Consider the following 14,147-nt stretch of genomic DNA (forward strand, 5'->3'; position numbering starts at 1 on the left):
TTTACCATCATATAAAAGTGTGGTGCTTAAGATATAGTAGGTTATGGAGCAGTCATGATGTGTGTTACATCATTTTATGAGCAATAAATGAGCTAATACCAGCACTTAGATCAGTCTCAGATTACTTATTCATAATGTAGTATTCAACTCATAGGTTACATGTAAGAAAAACACAATACCAAATATTTTATATAAAAAGTTTAATTTACATAACAGTGTGTTCTTGCTTTCTGTTAATTTATTTCCATAACAATGTAAGCACTACAGTTATCTCAACTCATTTTAAGTATTTTAAGGTTAACACATAAAATGAATTTGCAGACTGAAATGAAAAGAAGGCAATTAGTTTCCTCAATGTAAATGGAGTAAATGGAACTTAATATAATTAATTATATAGGAATATTTTATCAGTAATTTTAAGAGGACTGTTACAAATTTAAATATGTACTTTTGCTGCAGTACATGAGGGAAAAGCTCTTCTGCGCACTGTCTTAATATTTAATCCATAGATTAGAGGATTAAAAAGAGGTGGAACTATAACCAGTTCTAATGCCAAAAAATTACGAAGACTCTCTGGAATGTCATTTGTACCATATCTGCTATACATGGCATCAAAAAGCATGGCAAAGGTGAAATTTATCAGTGATAGTACATGTGGCAAACATGTTTGCCAAAATTTTCTTCTATTTTCTAGAGATGCTTTACATGCAGCAATGAGTTTAACATAGGACAGTATAATAATAACGATACAGCATACAAATATGACAGCCATAACATAGCCGTAAACATTATTAACAAAAGATGATGCACAAGACAGTTTTACAATTGACCAGTTGTCACAATATAATTTGTCTATGTGGATTTTACAAAATGTCCTGAGATTTGATAACAGGACTGCTGGAATCACACAGCAGTTGGGTACGATCCAAGAAACAAAAATTAATTTGCCACACGTGTGGTTAGTTAATTTCGAATGATAATCCAAAGGTCTGCATATGGCCACATATCTGTCATATGACATGACTGTTAATATTGTAAACTCACAAAGTAAAGAGCTGTAGATAACAAAGGTTTGCAGAGCACACATGTAAGAGGAGATCACATATGAATCAAATATTAGATCAGATAACATTTTAGGGTAGAATCCTGAGGCTCCATATACTCCGTTCAAACACAGATGACCCAAGAATATAAACATTGGTTCATGAAGAGATTTCACCATGATAATAATTGAAACAAGTCGAAAATTAATTGACAATATAAGCAAGTAGAGGAAAAGAAAACAAGTGAAATACACATGTCGAAATGATTTTGATTCTTTGGGCACCATAAGAGTGAACATCACAGGATTAGACTTATTATCCATCAAGGTAATGTGTATATACATTACCTAAATAATATATATTTACAATATAATTCTGGAAGACAAACAGCACTCAATACAACGTTACCAAATATTTGTCAACAAAGTAAATTAGAGTTCATTGTATCAGTGTCAGTGCCAGTTAATGTTGAAACGAAATCATAAAGTAGTGAAGTAGAGGTAGGCGGCAGAAGATCAGACCCAGAAATCATGAGCGTGGCTTTGTGGAGCCAGGAGGTTTGGTTATTATTGCTTTTTATAGATGGAAATAAGAGACATAAAAATATCTTGGGATTAATTACACTCAGTGTCAAAGCTTGGTTAAAAATAGCCAAATAAAAAACAGGAAGAAATAATAGAAAGACAAATCATTTACAAATAAAGGAAATACCAAAAATTGTGAGGGCAGCATTTACATATATATAACAAGGAATGTATTCTTTGTGGTTATACTGCTCACGTCTAACAACTTGGCTTTGTTTTTGTTACGGAAAAATAAGCGGATGCAAGTTGCAAGTTGAAAGAATCTCTTTATTGAGATGACAGAGAGAGTCCAGCACATTGCAGCCAGCCGGAGAGTGGTGATGCAGGGACCTCGATGGGTATACAGTGAAGAGATGTCCTGATGGAGTGAGGAGTGGTAACTGGTGCCAGATCCAAACGAGACTGGAACGGGTAACACGACACGAAGAAATAGACTTTACACCAGGAGCTCAGGAAACAACACGGGGTAACTCCAACAACGATCTGACAAACATGAGACGAAAGACAGGGAAATAAATAGGGTAGTAGATGGCTTGCAGCTGCCGCTAATCACAGATGATCAACGCTAACACCCACATGAAACAATTAGCATAATGAGACAGCGGATGACCAACCGTGACAGTACCCTCTCCTCTAGGAACGCCTCCTGGCGTTCCCAGACGACCCTACCTGTCGATTGTAATCATCGATAAGGGAGTGATCCAGGATGTCCCTAGCAGGTACCCAACTTCTCTCCTGTATGCCGGAGGAAGTTTAAGTCGGACAGCCACCGAACTAATGATCTTGGTGACCGGGAACGGGCCAATAAATTTGGGAGCTAACTTGTTAGATTAGAGCTATCTTGTTAGAATGTTTTTGAACAAGAAAGCCACACTCTTTGACCCACGACTTATACGGGAGGCTTCGACAGGTGGCGATCGGTCTTAGCCTTGGTGCGCGCCCTCACTTGAAGAGTCTCACAGGCTCTACTCCAAGTGTGGCGACACCTCTGGACGAAGGCATGAGCGGAGTGGACAGCAACTTCGGATTCCAGACTGGGAAAAATAGGTGGCTGGTAACCTACGCTACACTCAAACGGAGAGAGGCCCGTGGATGACACTGGCAACGAGTTATGAGCGTACAGATAAAAAATACATGACAAAGAATCGGGTTTGACATTGGAACCCGTGCGGTACGAGAGAGAAAAATCAAATCGTCCGAAAAAAAGCACCCACCGAGCCTGCCTGGAGTTAAGTCTTTTAGCAGACCTAATATATTCCAGGTTCTTATGATCAGTCCAAACGATAAAAGGTACCCCTGACCCTTCTAACCAATGACGTCACTCCTCCAACGCTAATTTGACTGCCTACAACTCCCTGTTACCAATGTCATAATCACTTTCAGCGGGTGATAAACGATGGGACAAAAAAACGTGCAGGGATGCATCTTGTCGTCTGTGGACGAATGTGGGATAGCACTGCACCTACCCCCACCTTTGAAGCATCGACCTCCACCACGAACTGACGTGAAGGATCAGGGGTATGAGAATGGGAGCCGAAACGAAGCTGCCCTTAAGTTTGGCTAATGCATCCTCAGCTGCATCGGACCACCTGAACGTCGTTCTGGGGGAGGTCAAGGCGGTCAGTGCGAATGAAACGCCGGTAAAAATTGGCAAACCCCAGAAATCTCTGTAAGGCCTTATGGGAATCTGGACTTGGCCAATCTACCACAGCCTTAACCTTGTCAGGGTCCATACGTACGACCTCAGACAAGCAGATGTATCCTCAAAAAGAAACAGACTGTGCATGAAAATCGCATTTCTCCGCCTTGCCAAAAAGCCCATTCTCTAGCAGCCTCTGAAGCACTCGCCTGACGTGCTGAACATGTTCCTGGAGAGAAGATGAAAAGATCAATATGTCATCCAGGTAGACATACAAGGACTGATCCACCATATCTCTCAACACGTCATTAACGACTGCCTGAAAAATCGCCGGGGAGTTGGACAGCCCGAAAGGCATAACCAAGTATTCGAAATGACCCTTGGGGGTGTAAAAGGCGGTTTTCCATTAATCCCCCTTCTGAATCCGAACCAAATGATAAGCGTTACGTAAATCCAATTTTGTGAAAACAGATGCTCCTTGCAACCTCTCGAAAGCTGAAGACATCAATGGTAAAGGATAGGTATTCTTTACCGTGATGTTGTTCAGTCCTCGATAATCCATACAAGGTCGCAAGGAACCATCCTTCTTCCCCACAAGAAAGAACCCCGCCCCCGCTGGAGAAGAGGAAGGTCGGATGAACCCCGCTGCCAGAGAATCAGAAATATATTTCTCCATGGCCTCCCTCTCGGAAATAGAAAGAGAGTAAAGTTTGCCTTTAGGCGGACACTTACCTGCCAATAAATCTATGGCACAGTAATAGGGACGATCAGGAGGGAGAGAAGCAGCACGGGACTTACTGAACACCTCCTTCAAATCCTGGTTCTCCTCGGGCACGTTTGATAGATCCACTGCCTTCTCCTGAAACACAGAACCAGACACGGACGGACAAGCAGACACAACACACGACACATAACACTGAGTGCTCCACTCTGAGATAGAGTGCTGGCGCCAATCCACCCTGGGGTTGTGCTGAACAAGCCAGGGGTGACCAAGAACTATGGGAGCCAACGGGGAGTCCATAAGAAAAAACAAGATAGTCTCAGTGTGGTTGCCTGACGTGGTGAGAGTGATGGGATCAGTGGAAAGGGAGATGCTGGGGAATTTCTGCCCATTAAGAGCATTAACAGATCTGTCTGGTGAGTGGTGTGATGGGGAGATGAAATCTCTGAGCGAAGTGCATGTCCATGAAATTACCCTCGGCTCCAGAGTCCAGTAAGGCCTGGCAGGTGTGAGTGTGGTTGGCCCATCTCAGTCTTACCGGGAGTTAAGTGGATGGTGAGGACTTCTCGGCGGAGATCCCACCCGATTGTAGCCTCTTCCTTACTATCGGGCTTGTTCTTTTACTGGACACGCATGTAAAAAATGACCCATTCCTCCACAGTAAAGACATAGTCCTCGGGATCTCCGCCTCTCTCTCTCCTCTCGGGAAAGCCGAGCTCTCCCTACCTGCATGGGCTCGTGATCAGCGACGGGACAGACCGTGTCTCCCTCGCTGGTCGATCGGCTCTCCGCGCCTCTGAATCCTTGATTAGGACGAGTGTACTACTCCAGGTAGTTAAGGCGAGCATCCACTCGTAAAGCCAGGTTGACAAGTCCCTTCAGACTCTGGGGAAGGTCCAAGATGTAAATCTCCCTTTGGACACGGCTGATCCATGCGAGCGATACTGTGATAGATGAACTCAGTCAGAGAAGCGGATATATAGCTGCAGCGCAAGTTCTGCCGGGAAGACTCAATATCGCATCATCCACTACCTATCAACACCTAACCAATCACCTCCCAACATGGAACATAAAAGATTGCCACTTACCCCTTTCTACGTCCGCAGTGGACGCAACAGTGATTCACCCCTGTCCTCCCCACCACCACCAGAAGGTCCCTGTCCATATAACCCCAAGGGGGGTTGGCTACGCCCCCGCCTTCATCTTTAATACGGGAAGTGGAGGACTTCTTGGCCCTCTGGATGTGAGCCACGGACAGGGCCCACTCCAAAGAAACTCAATAACCATATTTACCATAACCATACATTCTGTTTACCAGCTGTTTAATAAATGTTCAATACTCTACATTTTGCCTCCCGAGTCTTTCTGGTAGAACTTGCTGCATCCATAACTTGGTCAGATCGTTCTGTTACAGAAAAATAAGTGGATGCAAGTTGCAAGAAAATAATCTCTTTATTGAGATGACAGTGAGAGTCCAGCACGTTGCAGCCAGCCGGAGAGTGGTGACGCAGGGACCTCGATTAGGTATCCAGTGAAGAGATGTCCTGATGGAGTGAGGAGTGGTAACTGGTGCGGGATCCAAATGAGACTGGAACGGGTAACACGACACGACACGAAGAACTAGAATATACACCAGGAGCTCAGGAAACAACACGGGGTAAATCCAACAATGATCTGACAAACACGAGATGAAAGACAGGGCAATTAATAGGGTGGTAGATGGCTTGCAGCTGCCCACATGAAACAATCAGCGTAATGAGACAGCAGATGACCAACAGTGACAGTTTTCAGAAAAAAATATGTAATATAAGCTTGTTGTATAATATAACCATTTGAAAAAGGAACTTGTCACCGCACACATAACATTTTATACTATGGCAGTACTGAAATAAGTTTCTACTTCATAATTAAAGAAGTATGTTCTGTATTACATTTAGGCATTTTGCAGACACTTTTATCCAAAGCGACTTATATTGCATTTGTGGTGGAAATTTTCATGAAGTGGGTTTCTTCACTCTAATCTCTGTAAAAATGTATAAAAGCCCTGTAAGCGAGAAGGAGGGCACCTTCTCTCTGCACTTTGCTTGTGATGCAGACTGAACGTCAATAAAATATAAAATACCTTGCAAGGTAACTCATCCTCTCTGTGTGTTGCATTTGTCTTAAGTGTATCAAACTCACCATGATTAAGGAATAAGACAATTCCATGAAACCTTTTACATAGGAATCTGCAATCCCCTGGGATTGAACCCACAACCTTGTGTTGTTAACACAATGCGTTTACCACTGAGCTATAGGAAAACTGTATGGGATGCATCGCTATGCAAAAAGTGGACAACTGCTTTCATTTGAAAACATTCACTGCAGAAAACAAGGTGACCATTAGTTCCATTCTTTCCCCTTAAAGTCATGTGCCAAGCCTTCATACTTTATATTTTTTATTTAATAAACAAATTATTGAAACTAATAACATTTAAAATGACCATTTATCGGCCTATACCGCTTTGTCTAATAATTAATCGTGCATCTCTAGAAAATAGCTTACCCAGGTGTACCAAATATAACTTAACCACAAGGAATACATTTCTTGGTACTTCTATCACTTACAATTTGAAGGATCACAACTCACAGTTTTTTTGTAGTTTTTAGATGTATTAACCATTACATTTGAACTTTGGCGTTTCCTCAGCTCCCATGGCCTAGTGTCCATCAGATGTATACAGAGAAATGTCAATGGAAGCTTCTGATTGTTGCGTACTATTAAGTATGGAAGTAGGTGATTTTCGAAGCAAAACGAGACGTTGTGTTGAGAGACTAAATGGAGTTTGATCTTGAGAACCTATTATCTCAGATATAATTTCAAAACGCCAATGGGCTTGGTGAATGGCACGCGCACGCCAGTCTCCGCCCCGTACATACGGGTATAAAAGGAAGATGGCGGAGGTCATTCACTTACCCATTGTACTGAGGAACCTGAGAGGTCACTCCCGGTCGCTGCAGCGTTTCGGCGAAGCGTTGTGGCATGAAGACACAACGTCTCGTTCCCTCCATCAGGGAACGGAGGTTACAGTACTAACCGAGGCGTTCCCCTCCATTCAGTCTCTCTACGTTGTGTTGACACTGAATAGGCTAGCGAGTCACAAGAGTGCTACCGCGAGATGTAATCTTCCAGTAACATAGTAGTGGTCATACTGAGAAGCCTGTACTGACAGTAATTACGGACAGTGGCGTACGCCTCTAGTTGCGAGGTGCTGACCAGAGCCGAATACTGGGGAAACACTGCTCCTCTCGTTGAAGAGAGTGTTACGGAGGCCACATGGGGAGGTTACATGAGGAGACACTAACATTGTCTCATCGGTGGGGAGAACAACATGCAACAAAAGGTGTCAGCCCGAGTAGAGACAAATCCAGGTGGGACCACCACCGGCGGGGAGGTCACAGATTGACCAATCGGGAAATCAGGAGTGAGGAATTCTACATGTACGGGAAGACCCAGAGGGGAGTCACAACGTATGGGGCAGTAGTCCTATAGTATAGAGATCTAACTGAGTAGGGATGACTCTACCAATACCTGACCTGGTTCCAACAGCGGTCGGCGGCTCGATTCACCCAAGACACCGTCGGGACGAGAGTGCTGTGGAGGAAAACCCAGGGGAAATTTGTCTCTTTGTGAGCATGTGGGCGCCGATGTAGTTTCCCCCGGTTCTCTCGGTACGTCCCGTCAGTGCCACTTAGAGGACCTCTTGGTGGCTTGCTGACGGGGGACAGATGCCCTCTTCCTGCGGGGGGGCGGGGCTGATGTAAAGCAGGCTGCGCTCGGGACCATGACGACCTGTTGGTGGCCACGTCGCGGCAGCATCTGCTTGATCGCCTCAGACTGCTTCTGAACCGCGGAGAACTGCTGTGCCACGTCCTCCATGGTATCACCGAACAGCCGAGCTTGCGAGATGGGCATATCCAGAAGGCGAGAATGCTCGTAGCTGCGGGAACTTACCTCTTTTAGGTCTTTAGCTCTCTGCCGAAACGCCCAGGGGAAGTCCGCTCAAGAAGGAGATGTCCGCTGCTCTGCGTCGTAAATCCAGCAGGAATTTTGTAGTCTCGAAGACGATAAAGTGTGACAACATGTGCCAAACAGGTTCCGAAGAACGAAGGGTAAGTGAATGACCGCTGCCCTCTTCCTTTTATACCCGCATGTACGGGGCGAAGACTGGCGTGCACGTGCCATTCGCCAAGCCCATTGGCATTTTGAAATGATCTCAAACATGATAGGTTCTCAAGATCAAACCCCAGTAAGTCTCTCAACACAACGTCAAGAGACCGACTGAAGGGGAACTCTTATTTCCCAATTGAAATAAAAACAGCAATGAAAAAAGTCAAGCCTAGCTGTCCATACGCACCCGGCTCTTGATTTGTAGGTCAGACGTTTCCTTCTGCTCCAACTATAAATGTAAAGGATAATGCAATGTAAGTCGCTTTGGATAAAAGCGTCTGCCAAATGTAAATGTAATGTAAACATTGTGCTCAGTGTTGTTATTGTTTTGGAGAGAGCTCTTCATGAACCAATGTATTTGTTTCTTGCAATATGTGTATAAATGGGATATTTGGAACTACATGATTTTATCCTAATATTTTGCTTGATTTATTACTGGATTCATATGTGATTCCTTCTAACATGTGTGCCTAACAAACTTTGGTATTTTACACATATGTTATGTGTGAATTATCAACATTAGCAGTGATGACAGTCATGTAGCCATATGTAAACCTTTGGACTTTTATACAAAAATGAACAGATTTACATGCGGCATATAATTTAGTTTATGTTGGTTTTGACCATTTCTTTACATGTTCATTGCAGTTTTCTTGTCAAATAGGATGACAATTTGTAAATATCACATGAACATTTTTATTGTGACAACTGGTCAATGGTAAAGCTCTACTGTGAACAAAATGTTGCTAACAACTTCATTATATTTTGGCCTTGTCATTATGATTATAGTGTCTAATATTAAACTAATCGTTGCATGTAAGGTGAAAAACTACTTAAAACCCATCTCTTCTGTGAATACTTGACAGACAAATGTAAAAACATATATCTTATGTACACTAACCCTCTCTCTTTCTCTAGTGTTCTAGCTTTTGATGAAAACTAGAAACTTTGTATTATCACCAATTGTATGATTGATCCTGTATGGCACATCCCTTTTTGCTCCATGAACTCTTTGTAAGCGTCTGCTAAATGAATAAATGTAAATGTTATAAATCTCCCTGTCACAATCCTTTTGATACAATGAATAACAGGTATGGTTCAAGTAGCGTCCCAATGAACCTGCCTGATTTGCTGCCTGAAGAGATGCTTATTGTGTAAGGTAGACTCTTATCAATCCTGTAATCTATCGTTTAAAACTTAAAAAAGTTCGCAAAAGAATCTTAAAAGTATGTGTTAAAATATAGAAAAAATGCGACACATACCTTGTGTTTGCTATGAGAGTGGTCTTTGGTTTACCTGAAAATGGGAATTGCAATAGAAAGGGCCTCATCATCACTGTACCAAAATGCTGATACTAGTTGTGGTCAAGACATTAGGAGTTATTTTAAGTTTAGATAAAGATAAAGGCTTGTCAGTTTTTAGTGCTAATTTATCTTTGATATTTAGAAAGGTTTGTTATATTTTTATGTTTTGTGTTTACCATCATATAAAAGTGTGGTGCTTAAGCCGTAGTAGGTTATGGAGCAGTCATGATGTGTGTTGCATAATTTTATGAGCAATAAATGAGCTAATACCAGCACTTAGATCAGTCTCAGATTACTTATTCATAATATAGTATTCAACTCATAGGTTACATGTAACAAAAAGACAATACCAAACATTTTATATAAAAAGTTTAATTTACATAACAGTGTGTTTTTGCTTTCTGTTCATTTATTTCCATAACAATATAAGCGCTACAGTTATCTCAACTCATTTGAAGTATTTTAAGGTTAACACATAAAATGAATTTGCAGACTGAAATGAGAAAAAGGCAATTAGTTTCCTCAATTTAAATGGAGTAAATTGAATTTGATATAATTAAATTATAGGAATATTTCCTCAGTAATTTTTAGAGGACTATAACAAATTTAAATATGTACTTTTGCTGCAGTACATGAGGGAAAAGCTCTTCTGCGCACTGTCTTAATATTTAATCCATAGATTAGAGGATTAAAAAGAGGTGGAACTATAACCAGTTCTAATGCCAAAAAATTACGAAGACTCTCTGGAATGTCATTTGCACCATATCTGCTATACATGACATCAAAAAGCATAGCAAAGGTGAAATTTATCAGTGATAGTACATGTGGCAAACATGTTTGCCAAAATTTTCTTCTATTTTCCAGAGATGCTTTACATGCAGCAATGAGTTTAACATAGGACAGTATAATAATACCGGCACAGCATACACATACAATAGCAACAACATAGCCGTAAACATTATTAACAAAAGATGATGCACAAGACAGTTTTACAATTGACCAGTTGTCACAATATAATTTGTCTATGTGGATTTTACAAAATGTCCTGAGATTTGATAACAGGATTGCTGGAATCACACAGCAGTTGGGTACAATCCAAGAAACAAAAATGAATTTGCCACACGTGCGGTTAGTTAATTTCGAATGATAATCCAAAGGTCTGCATATGGCCACATATCTGTCATATGACATGACTGTTAATATTGTAAACTCACAAAGTAAAGAGCTGTAGATAACAAAGGTTTGCAGAGCACACATGTAAGAGGAGATCACATATGAATCAAAGATTAGATCAGATAACATTTTAGGGTAGAATCCTGAGGCTCCATATACTCCGTTCAAACACAGATGAGCCAAGAATATAAACATTGGTTCATGAAGAGATTTCACCATGATAATAATTGCAACAAGTCGAAAATTAATTGACAATATAAGCAAGTAGAGGAAAAGAAAACAAGTGAAATACACATGTCGAAATGATTTTGATTCATTGGGCACCATAAGAGTGAACATCACAGGATTAGATTTATTATCCATCAAGATCAAGGAAATGTATATACATTACCTAAATAATATATGACAATATTATTCTGCAAGACAAACAGCACCCAAGACAACCAAATATTTGTTAACAAAGTAAATTAGAGTTAATTGTATCAGTGTCAGATGTGTCAGTGCCAGTTAATGTTGAAAATAAATCATAAAGTAGTGAAGTAGAGGTAGACAGCAGAAGATCAGACCCAGAAATCATGAGCGTGGCTTTGTGGAGCCAGGAGGTTTGGTTAGTATTGCTTTTTATAGATGGAAATAAGAGACATACAAATATCTTGGGATTAATTACACTCAGTGTCAAAGCTTGGTTAAAATAGCCAAATAAAAAACAGGAAGAAATAAAAGAAAGACAAATCATTTACAAATAAAGGAAATACAAGAAATTGTGAGGGCAGCATTTACATGAATATAACAAGAAATGTATTCCTTGTGGTTATACTGCTCACGTTTAACAACTTGGCTTTGTTTTCAGAGAAAAATATGTTATAATATAACTATTTTAAAAAGGAACTAGTCACTGCACACATAACATTTTATACTATGGCAGTAGTGAAATAAGTTTCTACTTCTTAATTAAAGGAGTGTGTTCTAGTATGTACTGTATATGTTCCCCATGTTATTATTGTCTGAGACTCTATGCTGATCTACTAACAGTAACTGGGAAAATAATAGGGATTCACCGATATGTACATTTGGGCCGGTAACCGATTGTAACAAGATTCAATAGAAGGGAAGGAGACGGGAACCGGCGAACATTAAATAACTTTTAATTAATAAAATTGCAGGCACACACGCACGCACAACATAAAATCAAGGCCTGGTTCTCTCTCACTGTCGGTCCGGTCGCTCGACCTTTTATATGCTCCACGAGACCGGACCGGTGCGTGAGTGTTAACGTACGCTCACCGGTCCGGTATCACAGCTCAACCTTTTATATGCTCCACGAGACCGGACCGGTGCGTGAGTGTTAACGTACGCTCACCGGTCCGGTATCACAGCTCTCGTCCCTCCTACCTCACTACACCGATATTTCTTTACAATTGGAAGCAGATAACCGATATATTGGCCGAAATACAGTATCTAAATATAAATATAAAATTCCATAAGACTGAAACAAAAGGAAAAAAGTGGACAACTGCTTTCATGTGAAAACATTCACTGCAGAAAACAAGGTGACCACTTCATTCTTTCCCCTTAAAATTATGTACCAAGCCTACATTACAATTATTTATCCTTCTTACTTTATATTTTTTATTTAATAAACAAATTAAAGATGTTCTTGCAAAAGAATCCTGAAATATGTTCTTAATAGCCACATGTCTAGCAGGTCTCAAGACAGAAAGCATTCAGACAGCAGTTTGATTCAAACAATATGCTTTTGTTCCTATAATTTACACATTCATAAATACTGTATCTACATACTGTACCTACATCAACAATGTTTTGCTAATAGCAGTAAGTGAATGATCATGACAGAAATACAGTACTTTACTGTATTTTAACTGTGAGCAGCTAAAGAAGTTTAACCAGACTTAACCAGAAATAATTTATGTTTTATCGGCTATAATGTATTGCCTAAATTTTGTTATCGGCCGAAACTGATAACATTTAAAATGACCATTTATCGGCCTATACAGATATGTCTGTTAATAATCGTGCATCTCTAGAAAATAGCTTACCCAGGAGTACCAAATATAATTTAACCACAAGGAATACATTTCTTGGTATTTCTATCACTTACAATTTGAAGGATCGCAACTCACAGTTTTTTATAGTTTTTAAATGTATTATCCATTACATTTGGACTTTGGTGTTTCCTCAGCTCCCATAGCCTAGTGTCCATCCGATGTATAAAGAGAAATGTCAGTGAAAGCTGCTGATTGTTGTGTACTATTAAGTATGGAAGTGGGTGATTTTGGAAGAAAAACGAGACGTTGTGTTTAGAGACTGACTGGAGTTTGATCTTGAGAAACTATCATCTCCGAGATAATTTCAAAACGCCAATGGGCTTGGCGAATGGCATGCGCACGCCAGTCTCCACCCCGTACATACGGGTATAAAAGGAAGATGGCGGCGGTCATTCACTTACCCTTTGTACTGAGGAACCTGAATGGTGACTCCCAGTCACTGCAGCGGTTCGGCAAAGCGTTGTGGCATGAAGACACAACGTCTCGTTCCCTCCATCAGGGAACGGAGGGTACATGTTGTAACCGAGGCGTTCCCCTCCAGTCGGTCTCTCGACGTTGTGTTGAGAGACTGACTGGGGATATATCTACACGCCACGGAGCTGCGCCGTATCACGACCTCCAGCGGAGCGACACTGAATAAGCTAGCGAGTCACAAGAGTGCTACCGCGAGATGTAATCTTCCAGTAACATAGTAGTGGTCATACTGAGAAGCCTGTACTGACAGTCATCACGGACATTGGCATACGCCTCTAGGAGCGAGGTGCTGTCCAGAGCCGAATACTGGGGAAACACTGCTCTTCTCTTTGAAGAGTGTGTTATGCAGGCCACATCCTACCCAGAGGGGAGGTTACATATGGAGACACTAACATGGTCTCACCGGTGGGGAGAACAACATGCAACAAATGGTGTCAGCCCGAGTAGGGGGACATATCCAGGTGGGACCAGGGGGGAAGTCACAGATTCACCAATCGGGAAATCAGGAGTGAGGAATTCTACATACGGGAATACCCAGAGGGGAGTCACTACGTATGGGGCACTAGTCCTATAGTATAGGGATCTACCTGAGTAGGGATGACTCTACCAATACTTGACCTGGTTCCAACAGATGGCTCCGCCCAGTCTGTTACCAAATGCCAATGCTTAGTGATGAATGGAATGCCTGTACTTCGCACTGAGAAGGGGAAAATAGCCGGGGGAGGCCTTCACCATGCCGGCCGGTTCCTTGGCAGACAGTGCGGTCACGTCGCACAGGGGGGACCCCCAGGGAGCTTGACGGCTAGGTTGATTTACCTGCTTTCGGCTGTCCGATGCAACGTCCGGCGGAGATTGCGGTTGGCGGCTTGATCCATCCAAGACACCGCCGGGACGAGAGTGCTGTGGAGGAAAACCCAGGGGAAAATTGTCTCT

General features: G+C 41.6%; 2 protein-coding genes across 2 annotated transcripts; both read right to left on the minus strand.

Moving 5' to 3' along the window:
• Positions 1 to 436: 436 nt before the first annotated feature.
• LOC306911575 (olfactory receptor 52E2-like) lies at positions 437 to 1,366 on the minus strand (the record flags this gene model as incomplete). The annotated part of the gene is made up of 1 exon (XM_079487043.1): positions 437 to 1,366. One exon carries the CDS (start codon positions 1,364 to 1,366, stop codon positions 437 to 439), a length of 930 nt encoding a protein of 309 aa, XP_079343169.1.
• A 3,443-nt stretch (positions 1,367 to 4,809) lies between these two features.
• LOC306911576 (olfactory receptor 6E1-like) lies at positions 4,810 to 11,037 on the minus strand (the record flags this gene model as incomplete). Its single annotated transcript, XM_079487044.1, has 5 exons — positions 4,810 to 4,931; positions 5,469 to 5,575; positions 7,559 to 7,621; positions 7,728 to 8,002; positions 10,120 to 11,037. The coding sequence occupies 5 exons, from the start codon at positions 11,035 to 11,037 to the stop codon at positions 4,810 to 4,812; spliced, it is 1,485 nt and encodes a 494-aa protein (XP_079343170.1).
• Positions 11,038 to 14,147: the final 3,110 nt, after the last annotated feature.

The sequence above is a fragment of the Barbatula barbatula genome (genome assembly GCF_947034865.1).
Source record: "Barbatula barbatula genome assembly, chromosome: 22".
NCBI lineage: Eukaryota > Metazoa > Chordata > Actinopteri > Cypriniformes > Nemacheilidae > Barbatula > Barbatula barbatula.